The sequence below is a fragment of the Typopeltis vanoorti genome, chromosome 5 (genome assembly GCF_054136105.1).
Source record: "Typopeltis vanoorti isolate ZY-2024b chromosome 5, IOZ_Tvanoo_1.0, whole genome shotgun sequence".
Lineage (NCBI taxonomy): Eukaryota > Metazoa > Arthropoda > Arachnida > Uropygi > Thelyphonidae > Typopeltis > Typopeltis vanoorti.
In genome coordinates, this window is record NC_143553.1 from 141,740,974 (window position 1) to 141,760,893 (window position 19,920).

The 19,920-nt window shown below is 32.8% G+C and overlaps 1 protein-coding gene across 1 annotated transcript in view; it reads left to right on the forward strand.

Annotated features, from left to right (window-relative positions):
- Positions 1-18,992, forward strand: part of Ldsdh1 (Lipid droplet subset dehydrogenase 1) — a 42,584-nt gene extending 23,592 nt beyond the window's left edge. The window contains exons 4-6 of the mRNA XM_090392792.1: positions 7,342-7,482; positions 14,224-14,349; positions 18,620-18,992. Of these exons, the coding sequence (XP_090248918.1) occupies positions 7,342-7,482; positions 14,224-14,349; positions 18,620-18,698 (346 nt within the window). The 3' untranslated portion in view covers positions 18,699-18,992. The remainder of the gene's footprint in view (positions 1-7,341; positions 7,483-14,223; positions 14,350-18,619) is intronic.
- Positions 18,993-19,920: the final 928 nt, after the last annotated feature.

The window sequence follows — 19,920 nt, forward strand, 5'->3', positions numbered from 1 at the left end:
TGAGTTGTAAGTCATCAGTTAGAATTGAAGGAAGTACCAGAAGATGTAGTTTAATGTTAAATCTGGTGTCAGACAAGGATGTACATTATCTCTCCCCTGTTATTCATTATCTATATGGATCACATTATGAAGGAAAGTGGTATTAAACCCGATATCAAAATTGGAGATGTTAATCTCATCTTTTTATTTTATGCAGATGTTATACTTTTAAATAAATCTAATACAAGTCCATGAGATTCCCCAACTACATTGAATAACTGTTGTAATAAATTTTTTATGAAAATCATATATGTTATCTTTTTTTTTTTTTTGTTATATTTTAATTTAATTCTATAACATGCTACTGCATGCATATTGAGATTCCATTGTAATCATGCACCCTAACTGTATGTTATTCCTAGTATTGTTTTGAAATACTGTACTGAGGATGTCTCAAGATACTTGGAATGAAATATTTACGTTTTAAAACTTATCACTGTGGTTAGTACGTGTGTTTTTTGGTGATGAATTCACCACAGGTTTCATTGTATAAAACAAAAACTTTTTTTATCTGACTTCTTTAGGTTCCAAGTCTCACATCCATAAGTCGCTGTTGGAAAAACAACTGCATCCAAAATCCTCAACTTTATTCCCATGGAGATAGATCCATCCTTCCTGATTTGTTTAAAATCTGGAAGGATGGATCTATCTCCATGGGAACAAATTCTGAACAGCAATTCTTCACATTAATAATGGATTCCAGGTGCTCAAACTTGCTGACTTCCTCAATTCTTTTTCCATTAAGCTAAACTTGGTTCTCAAGAGCTTCCCTGTTTGTATTTCCTTTTGAGAACCATAATCTTTGCCTTGGTGGGATTTAATTGAAGTCCTCTGTTATTACTGATCTTGTTAACTATGTCAAGAATTTGTCCTAGTTCTTCCATGTCATTACAAAGGAGTACTGTATCATCAGCATACCTCAGATTACTGATCAATCTACCTCCTATCCTAATTCCTGTCTTGAGCTTATCCACTGCTTTGTGCATGATGTCCTCCATATATATACTAAACAAGTGAGGAGAAAGTAAACATGCTTGCCTTACTCCTTTTCCAACCTGAAGCCAATCAGTCAATCCAACACCTGTTCTTACTGTGGCTTCTTGCTCTCTGTACGAGCTGGCTATCAACCAGATAGTGTGTTGAGGAAAACCCATTCTTTTCATTACTTCCCACAGTTTCACATACTGAACACAGTCAAAAGCTTTAGAGTAGTCTAAAGTATCTAAGAAACACATTACCAGAGGAAGTCTAAATTCTTTATATTTTTCTATGATTTGTCTAATGCTAAGGATCTGATCTCTGGTGCCCTTACCTTTCCTAAAACCTGCTTGTTCCTCGGGCATCTCTGCCTCAACTTTGGCCTCAATCCTATTTAGCATGATCTTCAATAAAATTTTGCTTGCATGAGATACTATAGTTGTTTGCTCACTTTCATATCTCCTTTCTTATGTTGTAGTAGTATGCAAACAGACTTCTTCCAGTCTCTATGCCACGATCCTGTCTCCTATATCCTTGTAATCAATCTATGAAACACTCTTATACCTCCATCCCTTGTGGCCTTAATTTTCTGCTAGGACTTAACTGCTCTTTCAACTTCATGTCTAAGTGAAGGAGGTCCCAAATCAAAATTTTCCTGATGAGAGGGCTCCTCCACATTTTCTTTATCCACTCTGTACTGTACAATTCCTCACAGTATTCTTTTCATCTGTTTTTGATTTCCATTTCTTCTGTTAGTAATTCTCCATTCCTGTCTTTGATGACATTCAATTTGGGCTTAAAATTGTGCTTTAAGTCATGAACTAAATAAAACATCCTTTTATAATTGAGCCTCCTCATCTGGAACTCTATCTCTTCACATTTATTAGTATAGAACTTTTCCTTGTCCTGCATGATGGCTCTTCTGACTTCTCTATGTAATCTCTTATATTCTTCAGTCCCTGTGTCTCTTTGTTTTTCCAACCGCCTTCTTTTGATTAGTTCTCATGTTGAATCTGATATCCATGGGTCTCTTTGTCTTCTTATTGGACCGAGATACTTCTTGGCTGTATCCTGTATTATCACCTTGATTCCTTCCCAAAGCATTTCTGGTTGTTCTCCTCATTTGTCTCCAGAAAATCATCCAACTGAGTTGGTGTTTCTTCTGTGAATTCACTAGGAACTCTAACATCCAGTCTAGTGGATTGTGCCTGACTTGGAAGTTTTTGGAGTCTGTCTTACTTTGGCTCTTACTAGCTGATGGTCTGTACCATAATCTGCTCCAGGACAAGTGTGCACATCAGAGATGCTTGTCTTCCACCGCTGGAAAGCCAGGATGATCAATCTGGTACTTTGACCCATCAATGTTAGATATCCAAGTATAGATCCATTGTGGGTGTTTCTGGAAGCAGGTATTGGTAATAACTAATCTGTTAGCATGGGCAAATCCAGTACCCTATTCATTATAATAAGAAATAAATTCTTAAGTTTACCATACAGATTCAAAGAATATAAGAAATAAACAATAATTAAGTTTTCTTAAAATCTTTATTAAACTGCAGTAAAATCGACTAGTGAGACCCTTAATTCTGTTTCTTATCCACAACTTTTATTCTTGGTACAGTTTTTGAAATAGATACCTGCATATCATGTTCAGGCTCCAGTTTGTTTCTTGTTTTGGACATGATTGAAAACAGAACTGAGAATCCTGATTCACATAGATAAGTTGTTATAAATGGAATTATAGCCATGTAAGCACATTTGGTGATAATGGGATATGCTTCTCCAAGTGTACGCTAAAAAATTTGTAACTTCATTGATTGGAATTCAATTCGGAGTTTCTTGTTATTGCAGAGATCAATTAGCTCGTCTTTCACTGGGTCATTGTCACTGATTTTTTTCGAAATCAATATGAATAGGGTTATGTATCCAGGCTTCATTCATTTGGTCAGGAGGAATTATTCTTGCAAGTGCCGCTTTCAAATTTTTTAAATGCAATATAATGCTATCACAAACTTCCTGTTTTAGTTCATATGCCAGATCTGAAGTGATTTCATCAAGAAATTTGAAATTAGCAAAGTTACCTAATGCCACCCTTCTTCTCCAGAGAGTCAGTTTTTCTTGAAATGATTGTGTCTTTTCTTTAGCCTCTGCGAGAATGACATCTGTACCTTGCAGTGAAATGTTCACAGAATTAAGAATTCCAAAATACATCAGGAAGATAAGCCAGAGAAATCTCAAAGTTTGGATCTTTGAAATATGAAGCAAAAGTAGATTCTTTTTCTAAAGGATACATTTTGATGAAAAGTTTGTGCTTGATTAGCAAAATTAGGATATGCAAGGTATATTACTGATATTGAAATATTTTGTGTTAATTGTTATGCTAGCAAATATTAAACTATTGATGATGTGAAGAAGTCTGCTGTTGTTCACATCATTAATAGTTTATGAATTACGGTTGAGAATTGGAGTTTTTGTCATTGTCCCATTTTTTTATTTTTTTTTATCAGGATCATAATATTCAGTTTTATTATTTAATGATTCTTTTAAGTCTTGTTCATTATTTTTAATAGGAGCTATAGAACTTCATTTCTATTCAATGAAACATTCTGCATTTCATATCTGTAGCTGAGTATTTGCTACTATGCATTAAACCCATTCGAACTTATATCTTATCACTGATGAGAGAAACTTTAGACATTCTTTGAGCAGAGACAAGGTCTTGTCTCAGATGATAATTGTTTGTTTTTTCCTTTCTGTAGACTGATTTTAGGAATGTTTGTAAGCAAGCAGCACATATTAGCTTCATCATGTATGATTCATCTGAACACTTAGCTGCATGAAACAATTCATGTACAGTTGAAACCGATTTTGATAAATCTTAATATTTAAGATTAAGAAAAAAAGTTGTCAAGTAGTTTTATTGGATGATAACTACCATTTTACATAAAGACCAAAATACATTTCCTCCCCCTTTACTAGTGATGCATCAAGTGGAGTTTTCTTTGATTGACAATAATTTTAATAGTGCTCTTGAGATATTAATTGTTCCTTGTGAATGTAATTTTATTCCTATTCCAGTCTTCTTACCTTTTGCTTATTATGTAATGTCTTTATGTTACAGCAGATATGCCAGCAACAATGTGCATATTATATTGCATTTGCTTACTGTTTTCCCTTTGCAAAACAAACTAGCCTGTGAATAAATGCATTCATCAGATAGAGGTTAGTTATGGGAACTATCCTTTCCTGGCTAAACTGCTCAGAAAACACAGCTGATAATACATTATATAAAATGTTTTTTATAGTCTTAGCTTGCTTTGGCTGTAATTCTAGTCAGAACAGTCTGCAATGAGTCAGTGATTTTTAGGAAAATTCTAGGGCACCACCCTAGATATGAGAGCAGTAAAATTTCAGAGATTTGTAATTTGTCTAGAAATAACAGTTCACAAGTAAAGCAGTGCCTATTTAGCCAACTAGTAGCCTGTGTGTTTGAATCCTGTTGTTGTATGTATGTCATAAAAATAGTGTTCAATTTCTGGAGAAACTTATCACATCCTTAACCTACCAACTTCTAAAATATACAATAGTTTTACAACCTTTCATGGATATATATATATATATATATATATATATATATATATATATATATATATATATATATATAGAGAGAGAGAGAGAGAGAGAGAGAGAAAATCTGATTTCTTTAGTGCTAAAGAGGTGAATACTTGTGATATATTGATGGCTAGTTATTGTTATAAGTATCAATGGAAAAGAAGAAATGGCAAAAGAATTAGAGGTACTACATTGGGTTTGTTTAAACAAAGAAGATAAAAACATGTAAGATATTTCTAAATAACAACTAAGGTTTTATGTTTGTGCAGTATTGATCAGGGAAAGAAAAGCATAACTTAAACAGAGATAATCTTGATTAGCAGGTAATTTCAAGTAAAATATGGGAGGGTGGACAAACATCAAAATGGGGACAATGAGACTTATTGTTCTACAGAAGGTTCTGAAGAAGTAAATACCAAGGAATATTTCAAGTCATTAGAGAAGGCAGCTGATACAAAGAAAAAGCTAGTCCTTAGAGATCTAAAAAGCAAAGGAATATATGATTACCAGATACAGAAATGTTTTGAGAAAACTTGGAGAAAAGAGCAAAACTAATAATAATGGCAAGCTCCTGCTGGATTTCTCTTCAGGACACGGACTAGTCATCATTAATGATATGTTCCATCATAAAGATATGCACAAATTCACATGAAGAGAAAATACAAGAAATAAACAGTCTTGTTGACTGTTATTGTTGATAGCAATATCTTCATGCTTGTTTAGGATATGAGTATGAAAGGAATTCACAATAGGATGTGATCATGATCATCATTTAGTATTGAGCAGGATATATTGAATTGAATGAAACAAATATTAAAAAAGAAACAGTTAACAAGTTTTAAAAAATGAATCAAAGTAGGGGAGTTTTCAGAGATGACATGTAGACTCAAATATACAAATATTATTGCAGAAAAAAATTAGTTTGAAAGAAATATTCCACTGTTTGAATTCACTGGCAGACTCACGAAAACATTGATTCAGATAGACATGCAGTTGTCTCCAAGGATAGAACAATCAGAACTCCATGGTGGACTCAGTGTTAAAGAGGCAGTCATAGAAAAGAAGAAAACTAAGTTCTTAGCAACTAAGTAGCTAAACAAGTCATCGAAAGACTGGTAATAAGAATATGTAGGATAAATATCACAAAGGTAGGAAAATGTTCAGAGCCCTATTGCTTGGAAATAGAAACTGAATATAAAGATATCCTAGATATTTGCGGTAATTACTTTGATTGTTAAATAAGAAGTGATAGAAGATATTCAAGAGGAATGCAATCAAGGGTACATATACTCAAGGTAGGGGAAAAAAAAAAGTGGAAAAGAGTATCCATTTATAATAAAAATGAAAACATCTGAATTATGTAGGAATTTCATTACTGAGTGCTCCAGGTAAGATTTATGCAAACATACTTGAAGAGGCCAAGAAACATTGTAGGAAAACTTAGAGAACAAGCTGGATTCAGACCAAATAGTGGTTGTTGGGATCATTTCACTTTAAAAGAAATAGTCGAAATCATGGGAATATAACACAGATTTGTATTTAAGTTTCTTAGATCTGAAAAAGGCATATGGCAAGATAAGATATTCAAAACACTACAATTATATGATGTAAAGTGGATATTATACAGAGCAATACATGGTCTATATTTAAATTGTATATCAACAAATGGATTGGATGACTTACTACAGGAAGATAGTTTATTGTAAAATCATGTATAAGACAATCTATGTAAATCTGGTGCACACTATCTCCATTGTTATTGATCATCTCTATGGATTATATGAAGGAAAGCAGCATTAGACCTGATATCAAAATTAGAAATATTCAACCCAACTCTTCACTTCATGCAGATGGTATTATACTCTTAAATAAATCCAGTATATCTTCGTGATTCCTTAACTAAATTTGACTGATAACATTTGGCAATCAAAAGAAAATATCAGTTGCATTCTAAATGGAGAGCCTGTAAAGCAATCAAAATATTTCAGCTATTTGGTCGCAATTGTTAGTGAAGATGGAAAATTAAGTATGGACATAGATGACAGAATAAGCAAAGTTGATATGCAAATATTTTCAACTGGAAAATCAGGTGAAAATCTTTGGTCACAGCTTTTCAATAGGTTTTTTTATTGTGGGTTGTATGTGGAATAAGAGAGAAATTTATGGAAAAAAGCCTTAAACTAGCTGTAGACAAGACATTGTTCAAATTAGTTCTAACTTGATCTGAGGGTTGGATTAAAAAAATAAAATCACTGATGAAGACTAGAATAATCCACTAAAATGAGTTCTGAAAAATTAGGAGTCAGATTGTATCAAATTAAAAATTAAGAGATTATTCCTAATTATTGGCATTTAAGAATGTGATTAGAGTTAATCTAAGGTGATCTAGTCACTTAGAATGGAAGAGGAAAGGTTTAGCAAAACAGATTTTGATGCTGGGATGGCAGGAAAAAGATCAGAGGAAGATCAAGATTTACATAGATCAGTGCACTCAGAAGCCTTAGTAAACTGAAATATGATCCAGCAACATTTGGAGACCTAACAGGAAAGACTAATTTGGGAAAACTTTTGATAAGAAGTTAATAATCAGTAATAATCCTAAATAGTTGATAGAGTATCAAATGACTGAAAATAATTAAAACATTCAAATTGTGTGTATAATTTTTTTAAATCTAAAGTTTTCTAAGTAGTGGCATATTTTTTATCTTTCAGTGCTTCCAAATTTGGAGTTATGGGTTTGATGAAGTCTTTGTCTGAAGAATTATATGCAGCTCGAAAAGAGGAGAGTATTAATCTAACAACTATATGTCCAATCAGTATAGATACAGGTTCACCAAACTGTCCCCAAACTAGGTAGCTGTTTTATTTTCTTTTGAATATTACAAATATAGTGCTGCTGCTTAATTTCTTGCTTAGTACAAAAAATGTACTATATATTTACAACCTTTTAATATATATATATGTAATTAATTTTTAACTTGGGGATACTGTATATTAGGGTTACCAAGTAATTTTATAAGCTTGGTTATTTAACTCCTAATCCCAAGTACCATCTTTAGACTTGAACTATGTTTCAGGTGCAAACTTAATTGTTTGCTTACTTTGGATTAGGAGTTAAATAACCAAGCTTATAAAATTACTTGGTAACCCTAATATACAGTATCTCCAAGTTAAAAAATTAATTACATCTATATCTCCTCCAGAGATTCTTATTAAAAATAAAAACACCTTGTAGCAACTTGTATAGGTAAAGTTGATAAGGCTCTGTATTACTACAACCTTGGTATTTAGAGTCTAGCTATTCACTGAGACCTCAAAAAAGGTTGAAACTGGTCTGGGTAGTGACCCCACCCATAATGTATTGCAGTATACATCTTCTAGTGAGATGTGCTTTACATTATGGGAAATACTAAGAATAGTGATCAGAGCTTTACCCACCTTTACAATGAGTTGCCATGGTGTTGTACTATCTTTAGACTTGAACTATGTTTCAGGTGCAAACTTAATTGTTTGCTTACTTGGGATTAGGAGTTAAATAACCAAGCTTATAAAATTACTTGGTAACCCTAATATATATATATATATATATATATAATTTTTTTTTTTTTTTTTTTTTTTTTTTTAAGTTGCATGTTTCTCTACATGCCTATCCTTTGTAAGAAATAAAAGAAACAAATTTCATTCTTTCTAATATCCTGTCTTAGTAATTCTGCATACTTTATAGTTGAATTCAAGAAAAAATGAGTTTGAAAACAAGACTTAAACCTTGGAGATTTAGTGGCAATCCCTGAAGAAAACATTCAGTTAGAGAGGCATGTGAGAGTTATCTGCAAGGATAGAAATATCTGAATTCCATGATGAACTCAGGAAACTTTTTTGGGATCTTTTTCCTCGACTGTGTTCCATGATGAATGCAGTCAAGAAAAAAAAAAAAGAAATGTATCGAAAATTCCTGGTGAGCAAGTCAGCTTGTGCTCTTAGAAAATACAGAGAAAAGGTGTAAGAAAGCAAAGCACTGTGTAAAATACTTAAACAAAAGTCATGGTGTGTGTGGTAGAGGTATTTATTTTTTACTTTCTCTCTTACACATTCCAAGTGGTTTAAACTCTTAAAATTTAAAACAAAAAGAAAAACCTGATACCAAGCTCGTAATCTAGCTTGCAAACAGATTTGTATCCTAGGATATCTCATATGTAACTTCATCATCAAATTCCTGCCATGTACCCTCAAGGGGTGTACAGGATATCATAGTACTACATGAAAAAAATTACATCATTACTAACTTCCTATTTACAATTTTCCTCCAAATCAGTCTGTTACTTGTCAAGACTCCAACATTATCAGAGCTTATATTTCTATCGTCTAAGGCACTTTGTACCTTATCAATCCACTATATCTTGGTCTTCCTCTGGGTCGTTTTGCTGCCAACCTGGCAAAGAGCACTTGTTTTGCTAATCTTTCTTTGCCCATTCTGTTTAAGTGACCATACCACCTGAGATTAGCTCTGCTAACGCATTCCTGGATGCTGACAATGTCAAGTTCTTTCCTAATATCCTCATTTTTAATATGATATTGCCATTGATGCCATCTCTTCATGCCTATAATCTTTCTCAGGACTCTCATATCTGTGGTCTCTAGTCTTTGGTCAAGTGGTTTACTTCTGACCCTGGGCAGTGTTTTTTACCACTGTGCCATCATCACTGCTTGTTTCATTTAGCAGTTTTTCAAAGTAATTACTCCATACTTCAAGGATATCTTTTTCTCCCGTTTTCATATCACCTTTATCATCTCTAACTCCTTTTATAGCACTCTTTCCTCCATTACTAAGCTTCTTCAACAACCTCCAGAATATTTTGCTACTTCTTGATATTTATTTTCTATATTCTTGCCAAAGCCTTCCCATGACTTTTGTTTAGCTAGTTTTACACAGTGTTTAGTATTCTTGCATTTTTCTCTGTATTCTCTAAGAGCACAAGCTGACTTATTTCCCAGGAACTTTTGATATGCTTTCTTCTTTTCCTTAATTGCCTCTTTAACTTCCTGTGTCCACCATTGAGTTCTGATTTTTTTATCCTTGCAGACAATCTCACCACATGCCTCTCTGGCAGAATCAATGTTTTCTTCAGAGTTTGCCACTGAATCTGCAAGGTTTGATTCCTGTTCTCAAAGAGGTTGTCTGCAAGGATAAAAAAAAATCAGCACTCTCTGGTGGACACAGGAAGTTAAAGAGGCAGTGAAGGAAAAGAAGGAAAGAATGCTAAACACTGTGTAAGACTAGCTAAACAAAAGTCATGGGAGGACTTTGGCAAGAGGGTATTAAGTGCAGCTCCATAATCCAGTTTAAATGCCGGTTTTATATTTTCTTCTTTCTTTACTATTTCATCTATAGGTTGATTCAGAACTCTTGAACCAAACTTTAAGGGGTGATAGAACACACCTAAACAAGTAACTTAACTCTTTTAATTAACCTATTAACTCATTAAACCCATTAAAAGATTTTCTTTAAAAACACTTTCTAATCAAAATAAAATTCTTAATTTACTTTAAAAAAAAAAAAAAAAATGTATAAAACAACCTCCATATCTCAGTCGGTATAGACAAAACCCTTTGGTTGGAAAGGCCTGGATTCAATTCCTGTCAATGACACAAGGAACTTTTATCTGGTCTCTTTCGACTAAAGGTGAGTTGGCCAGTCTCATATGGAGGTAAAGGGTTTTTACTCCCAGAAACTCAGGTTTTTTTTTTGTCCCTCAGGCTTGGTGACAGTTGGGATCGCTTAAAGTCTCATGTAAATAGCAGACCCTGCACTAAGTGGAATAATGTGAGTCAGGAGGAGGACATGTGTGTGTGTGTGTGTGTGTGTGTGTGTGTGTGTGTGTATATACATACATATACACACACACACATACAACATCAAATCTATATAACTTACCTATGTGAGTGCAAGTATTTTCTTCATTTCACAACATCAACAAACAAAACAACTCGGTATTCACGGATTCTCTTAAGCCAACAGTAATCATATATGTACAAAACCTGGAATTTGTCTCTTGCTTCTTCAAGAAACTTATTCCTTCTTGAATTCGCATAGGAGAAAGACCAACAAAATTAAGACTAAGACTGCAATTTATATGACAGCATAAGTCAAAGAAATTCTTCTTCCTAAAATCTCAGAACACCAAAAGAAGCATTGTTCATCCAGATTTCTGTAATTTCACTTCTGTATGAAAGTAACAACAAACTCCACTGAATAAACTACTAAAAACCATATCAACCATATCATTGTATTGGAATGAATTTACTTTGTCTATGGAAGTCTCCACATTATTCTTAAAACCTTAACAATTTTAACACTTCAGAACAACTCTTCCTTCTATATAAAAGCATTTGAAGAAATAACTAAAACCATAAGAACTGTTAGAAATCACTTATCGGACTGAGAATCCTAAATAAAAACTTTAGTAGGCTCATTCACTGGAAATTCTTTTTAGCTTTAACTGAAATAAATCCTATATGGATTAATGACTACAGTAAACTTCACATGCATCGCTTTTTACAAAGATATCCTCTGCCTTCCATCTTTAAGAGTTTTTTTTAGATTGGAATTTTCATTATAAATTGTGTGTGGTGAAGGCGTTAGGGGCATGTAAGGGTAATTACGCAGTATATAATGATCAGTTAGAACGAGCCCCAGTCACTCCCAACCCTTGGTGACACGAGGAAGCAACAATGTAAAACCAGAAAATGAGCAGAAGAAACGAAGGAAAAGCAATTACGTTAGGGGAAAAAAAATCAAATTATTACCAGTCATCAAGCCTGTAGCACTGATAAAATTATATGCTAGACGCAGAGCACCTGCATAAAGTTTCCAAAAAAACCATGAAAGGAGTATGGCATAAACTTTGTCCTCAGTTTAGTGATAATTTTGAAGGCTTTGAAGACCCAACAAAGATTGTGAATTCTGAACTCAAGCCATTTTAGGTATGGCTAACCAGTTGCAAATGGAAGTTTCGGACAGTGATGTTAATGAGCTGCTTCAATCTTACACTATGGAACTCTCACCTAATGATTTCCTTGAATTAGAGGAACAAGAAAGAAACGAAGAAGCTCAAGCAATCTTTGAATCACAAGATTCATATTTTGAATGATTAAGTAAATTTTCCTGCAAAATGAATAATGCTTCTGGTTGCTATCGAGCTGTTAAACGAAAAGAAGCGAAAGTCAACGAAGTAGATGACACTCAAGGTCGTCTTTGGGGAAAAAAAATGCACTGAAGCTTCCTAATATATCTCGACGGTTGCCAATTCACCCTGTGATATATAGAAATTACCTTTTCTTTTTTTTTTTTTCAAATAATCTTTTTTAATTTAAAATTTTTGTTATGTTATTTTTTAAATATGTGAATCTTTGGCTAGTAAAGTCTTATCATTTAATATTTATTTTATATTCCTTCTTACAAATGTAACTCTCACTTATATAGAATTATTTCTAAGGCAAATAAACTCCCGATTTACAAACGGTCGGGAACCAATTAATTCGTAAAGGTGGGAACTACTTGTACTTCTAAATAAATCCATTACAAGTCTGCAGCATTCTCTGACTAAATTGCATAGCTGCTGCAATAAATTTGTTATGAAAATCAGCAATAAAAAGACAGACAATGAAAACAGGTAGAGATATTGAATAGTGAATATGGGAAATTACATATGGAAATACAGTAGAACTAGCAAAGCTGGTATGGTAGGAAATAAGCTGAATAAATTTATATAGAATAAGAGAGAAATTAGTTAAAAACAGGAAGTTAGCTGCATGACAATTTTCAAACCAATTTTAACAATTCAAAGCAATTCAAATTTATTACAGCAGCACTTGATCAGAGACTGGAGACTATAAATATAAGAGTTCTGAGAAAATTTAGGAAAGTGAACCAATGGCAGAATCATATTAAAGATGAAGATATTAGAAAGGAACTTGACACTATTAGTATTCAAGAATGTGTAAGCAGAGCTAATTTAAAGTTGGTATGGCTATTTAAATAGAATGGGTGTGGCATAACTAAGTTACATATTGTCATATTGTCCAATATGACAATATTGGAATGCTTACAAGTAATAGATTAATTTGGAGGAAAATTGTTGATAGGAGATTAATAATAATGTAAGCTTCATCATGTAGTGTGCTGTCATAGTAACCTGAACACCCCTTGGTGGTACATATCAGGCAATTGATTATGCAACCATATTTATTTAAATCAGGCTGATTTTTAAGAGCAGTAGCAGATTTTAAAACAGTCTCTTCTAAATTTACTGTGATGGAGCATGATTGTCTTTTTCCAGTTGATTCTGTGAGCTGTATCCAAAGCATGGTCTGCAAGGCATTTGTAAATGCAATCTCTACAGATGATGTAGATGTACATGACTGTAGTTACCATCTAAATTGAAGAACATCCTGTTTGTCCATAGTAGGCCTACTTGCAGGAACAAGTGGATTGAGGGAACGATTTTTTTTTTTTACATTGTGAGAACTGGAGCCATTTGATAAAAAAAAAAAAAAGTGTGGTGTATATAATTGAGTTCTGTTTGTAAGAGTTGTCATTGGATGTTATAAGCTCTATGGGTTGGTGTTTTTATGACACCATATTGTTGAGAGGGTATGGGTGGTTCTTTATAGTCCAGAGATAAGGAATTGCTTGTCATGAAAATTTTTTTTAAATTTTCATTTGATTGATTTGTTCTGCATTACTATTCCAATGGCAACTGACACATCCTGGTCATTGTTTAGAATACATAAATGTTTATTTAATTTCAAAAAAAAAAACTGCATGATTACATTGAAAAGCATTGACTACTTTTATGAATGCTGTGACAGGCACTTCAGAATATTTTCCTGAATTGCAAAGAAACTTAAATGTGACTCTAGTGTTAGCATCATTGCTGAGAATGTGAAGCCCTTAGGTGATGTCCTCACTGGAGTCTAACAGAAAGGATTAATGATGTCTGAAATTTTTTAATCTCTTAATTTGTTTTATGTGGTTTTGTTCTGTGATTAATGGTTATGTATTTGCAATCTTCCCCACCATACAGTACATTATGTCATATATTAGCATGTAATGATTTTTATTACCACATAATAATTTTTTAAGCATTTTTATTATAAAATTTCTTAAAATAAATTGAAATAGCTTGTTGAATCTTGAATAAAAAAATGAGAGATACTATCATCAACCTCCCTAGCACAGTCAATAAAAATCTTTGAACTGAAAGAGCAGATTTCATGTCCTGTTTAGGATGTAAAAAATCTTTTTTTTTTTTTTTATCTGAAAGTTTGTTAACTGTTCTTGTGGAAATGATGAGGTTTTTCATCCTGTGAGGACAAACACACACTAACACAATGGGGTATGCATACAGGATTAATAACTCTACCATAGCATTAATTAGGTTTATATGAAGCAAAGTTACTTAGCTGTGCTAGGCCATTGAAAACACATTAAGGAAAGATATATCTTCACACTAACTGTTTGTTGACAATACTGTAAATAAATAAATAGTAAAAAAAAACAAAACAAAACTAATGTATTCTAACTTCTATTTTTAGGTTTCCTCGTTTGTTGCCAGTTCTTAAGTTGGAGGATGCAGCTGAACAAGTTGTAACAGCCATACTTCGAAATGACAGATTTGTTATCATTCCTGCAACGTTAGAGATAATTGTGCGCTTGCTGTAGTAAGTTATTCATTTTGGATAAATTGATTTTTTTTTTTATTCATATGGAAATGATTTTTATGTGCTTTATGATTCTTGTATTTTCCTTACCTCTTATGAATAATACATTATTCATTAGATTGTTTTCATCAGGTATGACATAGATCCATTTTCTAGTTGGCACTGTTAATTCTAGAGATAACTGACTTCGGAAGGTGCATGTGGTGTAAGGGTAGATAGAGTTGGAGCTTTGAGTTGTCTTGTGTTGCAAAGGATGGCACTAGAGATTCTGTCAACAAGTTCAATGTTAAGTAAGCAATAAAATGTATTTAAATTTTAATATTCATGCATAATGAGTCTATAGAAGTGGGAATGACAGTGAAGTAAGCCCAAAATGTGTGATTTTTTTTCTTTTTGGTATCTGGGGCAGTACCAGAATGTTTGTTTTTACCCATATGGGATTTCATCATCATCATCATCAACTTGACATGCACCCTCAAGGGATGTACAGGATATTATGATAATACAACATGAAAAACTTACATCATTACTAACTCCCTAACAAATCAATCTTTTATCTGTTAAGACTCCAACATTATCAAATGTTATATTTCTGTCTTCTAAAGCACTTTACTGTATGTTGACAGTTGTCTTGTCTTGCAAAGTATGGCACTAGAGATGCTGTCAACAAGTTCAATGTTAAGTAAGCAATGAAATGTATTTGCATTTTAATATCCATGCACAGTGAGTACATTACTTTATAATGTACACCTATATTATCTTGGTCTTCCTCTGGGTCTTTTTCCTGCCAACTTGGTAGAGAACTCTTGTTTTTCTAATCTTTCCTCTCCCATTCTGTTTAAGTGACCATACCACCTGAGATTAGCTCTGCTAACACACTCCCAGATACTAACAATGTCAAGTTCTTTCCTAATATCCTCATTTTTAATGATATTGCCATTGATGCCATCTGTTCACACCACTAATCTTTCTTAGGACTCTCATATCCACTGTCTTCTACTTTTAAGTCAAGTGTTTTATTTCTAACCCAGCTCTCAGATCCGTAAGTTAAAATTGGTTTGAACACTGTCTTGTATACAGCTAATTTAGTGTTTTGACTAATTTTCCTCTTAGCATAGAAAATCCTTATTCTATATACATTTATTCAGTTGACTTCCTACCATACCGGCTTTGTCAATTCTGTTTTCTATTTCCATATTCAATTTACCAACTTCACTAAAAACTGTGCCTAAGTAGCTGAAATGTTTTATTTGTTCTGTACAATACAGTTGATATTTTCAATGTTTCTGCCTATTTGCATTGTCTTTGTCTCGTTATTGCTAATTTTCATATCAAATTTATTACAACTGCTATTCAATTTAGTCAGGGAATCTTGTAGACTTGTACTAGATTTATTTAAAAGTATAACATCATCTGCATAAAATAAAAGCTCAGATTAACATCTCCAATTTTGATATCAGGTTTAATACCACTTTCCCTCATAATGTGATCCATATAATAATGTACATCCTTTTCTAATACCAGATTTAACATCAAACCATCTTCCTGTACTTCATTTCTAGCTGCTGACTTACAATTGAAGTAAAGACTATGTATTGCTTGATATAATGCTCCATCGACACTATATAACTGTAGTGTTTTGAATCGCTTTTATCTCGCACCTTGTCGCATGCTTTTTGCAGGTCTACAAAACTTTTACAGATCTTTATATTCCCACGATTTCTGAACTATTTGTCATAAAGTGAAAATCTGATCCATACAGCCTCTATTTGGCCTGAATCCAACTTGTTCTTCACTAAGCTTCCCTTCCACTATCCTTCTCAACAGTGATTTTGTTTACCTTTCTAATTGGATGCAACATGTAATTTTTTATAAATGTGAGACCTACTTAAAAATGTCATTTTAGAAATTTTAAAGGAATAGTTATTTTTAATGAAAGAAGTTGAGAAAAATTTTGCATATTTCTTGACTTAAAGACTCACCACTTTAATAGTAGCTCACATTTATTCATTAAAAAAGAATAAACTGTCATGTGTAATGAATTTGTAATAGAAATGTAATTTGCAGTAATCTGTATTTAATGTCATCCCAGACTATATCCTGACACAGAAGAGAACTGTAGTTTCTTGAAGAGCTTTTGTCTTTGTACAGTTGACTTTTGCTATAGCAACCACAAGAATAGTTTGTTATAGTGTTACAAGCATAAAAAAGTAGTGAAATTACCTTTACAATAAGTTTGTACATGTGGGGATTTGGTTGGAAGAACATTTCAATGTATATTATTGTAAGTTTGTTATAGTGGTTTTGTATAATTACAATATCTTCCCATTTCATCCTTTGTTAATGTTGTGGAAACAGCATTAGAATAAAAGTTTAAATTGAACAACTATATTTAAAGCCATCATTCAACCAGATATGCAATGACTGGTTCAACCAGATGTCCTATGACTTAATCCACTTCATTCACAGTAATTCATTATCAAATTCCTGATATGTACCCTCAGGGGGAGTGTACAAAATAATTATGATAGTACTACATGAAAAAGTTACATCATTACTAATTTCCAGTACAATTTTCCTCCAAATTAATTTTATCTGTCAAGATTCCAACATTATCTAATCTTATATTTCTATCTTCTAATGCACTTTTTACTGTATCAATCCATCTATATCTTGAGCTTCCTCTTGGTCTTTTTCCTGAGATACCATCTCAAATTAGCTCTGCTAACACATTCCTGAATGCTAACAATGGCAAGGTCTATTCTAATATCCTCATTTTTATGTGATACTGCCATTGATGCCATCTGTCCATTCTGCTAATTTTTCTCAGAACTGTCATATCATAGGTCTCCAGTCTTTGATCAAGTGTTTTATTTCTAACCCAGCTCTCAGATCCATAAGTTAAAATTATGAGTTCAGAATAATTTAAAGTTAAAAATCTATAATTTTATGGATGTCTTGCATCCCCAACTGAGATTTAATGTGGTTTTTTACCTACTTTGAGTCTTTGTTTATAATGAATTGAGAAGTGTGATAAGAATCCCATGCCATCTTTCCTTTCTTGTTAGGCTCAATGGCTTATCATAGCCAAGGAACTTGATTTCTTATAAACCTGCTTACTGTTTATGATAGGGAAACTAATCCTATCCACATTGTCTGTAAATTGTGTGTTCTTTTGCTTGTTTGCCTATTTTGTGGGATAAAAAAAAGTCAATGTTTTTTGTGAGGTAAATTCCTACCTCCTTTGCATGAGACTGGCTAATTTATCTTCAATTGAAAAGTCCTGATAAAGGTTTTTTTGCATCCTAGATGGGATTTGAACCTAGATCTTTCCATTCAGGGATTGTCAGTATGGACTGAGCTACAGAGACTATGCTAAAATTTTAAAAAAGATTGGAGCTAAATAACTGGGTCATGAACTCCATAAAGAATAGAGAACTGACTGTGTGGTTGAATACTTGGATACTAAATAGTAAGAATGAGTTCTCATTTGGGAACTTAGACAAATTTTAGTCTATACTAGCTAAAGCCAAAGCATGCACTATAATGTAACATAATGAAAAATCATGCTTTTTCTGGGGCATCATCTGTGTAGACAAACAGCTACTGTTTCCCATCATGAAACACATTTTTAAAAAAAAAAAAAGAGGAAAACCAAATAATGACAACCCTCAACAGAACTGAAAATAGGAACCACCATTATATGAAACAAACATCTATAGAGAAGAGGTGGGTGGTACTGGCAGAGAAAATCAGTTTCAAGTATCATAGGCAAATGTTGCATAATGTAACTTATTTGTGCTTATGCTCACTTTGAAGATTTAAGTACTGAATTCAAAGATATACTTTGTTTTTAAAAGGAGCAACTGACATTAACAAAAAATAAATTGGCTCCTGACCTAAACAAATGTTTGTTGAAGAGTTAGGGCTAATGGTAATATTGTAATTAGTTCACTCAATAGGAATGTTATGCTGAACACAAGAATTAAGTTGAAATAGTCTGAGAAAAGAAAAAATTGACATAAGAATTGCAGTACAATGTGCCTTTAAAGAAAAAGGTTTAATAAAGCATTATGTATATAAAAGTTGCTTAAAAAAAAAAAAAAGTCATCACCAGAAGAGTATTTTTTGCATAAAGTGAAGAATATCTTGATTTTATACAAATCTTCACTGTAATTTTTGCATATTAATTTAGCCTAGCATTTTAATCAATTACCTATGTAGTAGATAAAGTTAATATATTCATTTATCATTTTTTTTTTTTTTTTAGTTTGCTTCCAGAAAAAGTTTCACAGCTGATTCAGCATTTTTTAGATTATGCTGCATATCCACATGAACCACGACATTAATCGAATAACTTTATGCAGTTGGAGTGACCATAGTCTTTCTGTCAATTTTACAGCAATGGAGATCTTGCTGAAAAGATGGCCTTTAAATTATGAGTACAAAACTATTTCATAGTGAGATTTTTACCCACCAAGTTATGCTGTGATTTTAAACGGATGACTATTTATCTTGCCTGCCAAAAGATACTGAAGAATATAGTGACATTCTTTCTAATGCACTGATGCATTTGCATTATGTGAGCGGTCAAACATAATGTCAGAATTCTTCTCAGAAGAAATAATGAAAATGTATCTTTATGGCTGTTAATTATAACTATTATTTTTAATATTTATACTTTTTTAATTAGCAATAAAGAATATTTTTATGAAATGTGTGTGAACTCCTTGAAAACAATGTCATATTTTGCAATATTGTACTTGCTTAAAAATTATATTCCATGGGGTGGATTATTGGTATAAAGTTGCATTTTTTGTATACGTCTTTATGTGCACTCAGTTTTATATTAAAACGTATGCAGAATATAACTTGTTTATTAAAAATTATTAAATGCTTAATGTGGGTTAATGATCACAAAAAACTTTGCTGCAGTATTGCATCTTGATGGAATCATCATCATCATCAAATTCCTGCCATGTACCGTCAAGGGGTGTACAGGATATGATAGTACTATATGAAAAATTTACATCATTACTAACTTCCTGTCTACAATTTTCCTCCAAATCAGCCTGTTACTTGTCAAAACTCCAACATTATCAGATCTTATATTTCTATCATCTAAGGCACCTTGTACTGTATCAATCCACCTATATCTTGGTCTTCCACCACTTAAGGTTAGCTCTGCTAATGCATTCCTGGATGCTGACAATGTCAAGTTTTTTCCTAATATCCTCGTTTTTAATATGATATTGCCATTGATGCCATCTGTTCACGCCTCTAATCTTTCTCAGGACTCTCATATCTGCAGTCTCTAGTCTTTGGTCAAGTGTTTTACTTCTGACCCAGCTCTCAGATCCATAATTTAAAACTGGTTTGAACACTGTCATATATAGCTAATTTAGTGTTCCGACTAATTTCTCTCTTATTCCATCTGAATTTATTCAATTGACTTCCTACCATACTAGCTTTGTTGATTCTGTTGTCTATTTCCCTATTTAATTTACCATCTTCACTAAAAATCGTGTCTGAGTAGCTGAAATGTTTTACTTGTTCCACAGGTTCTCCATT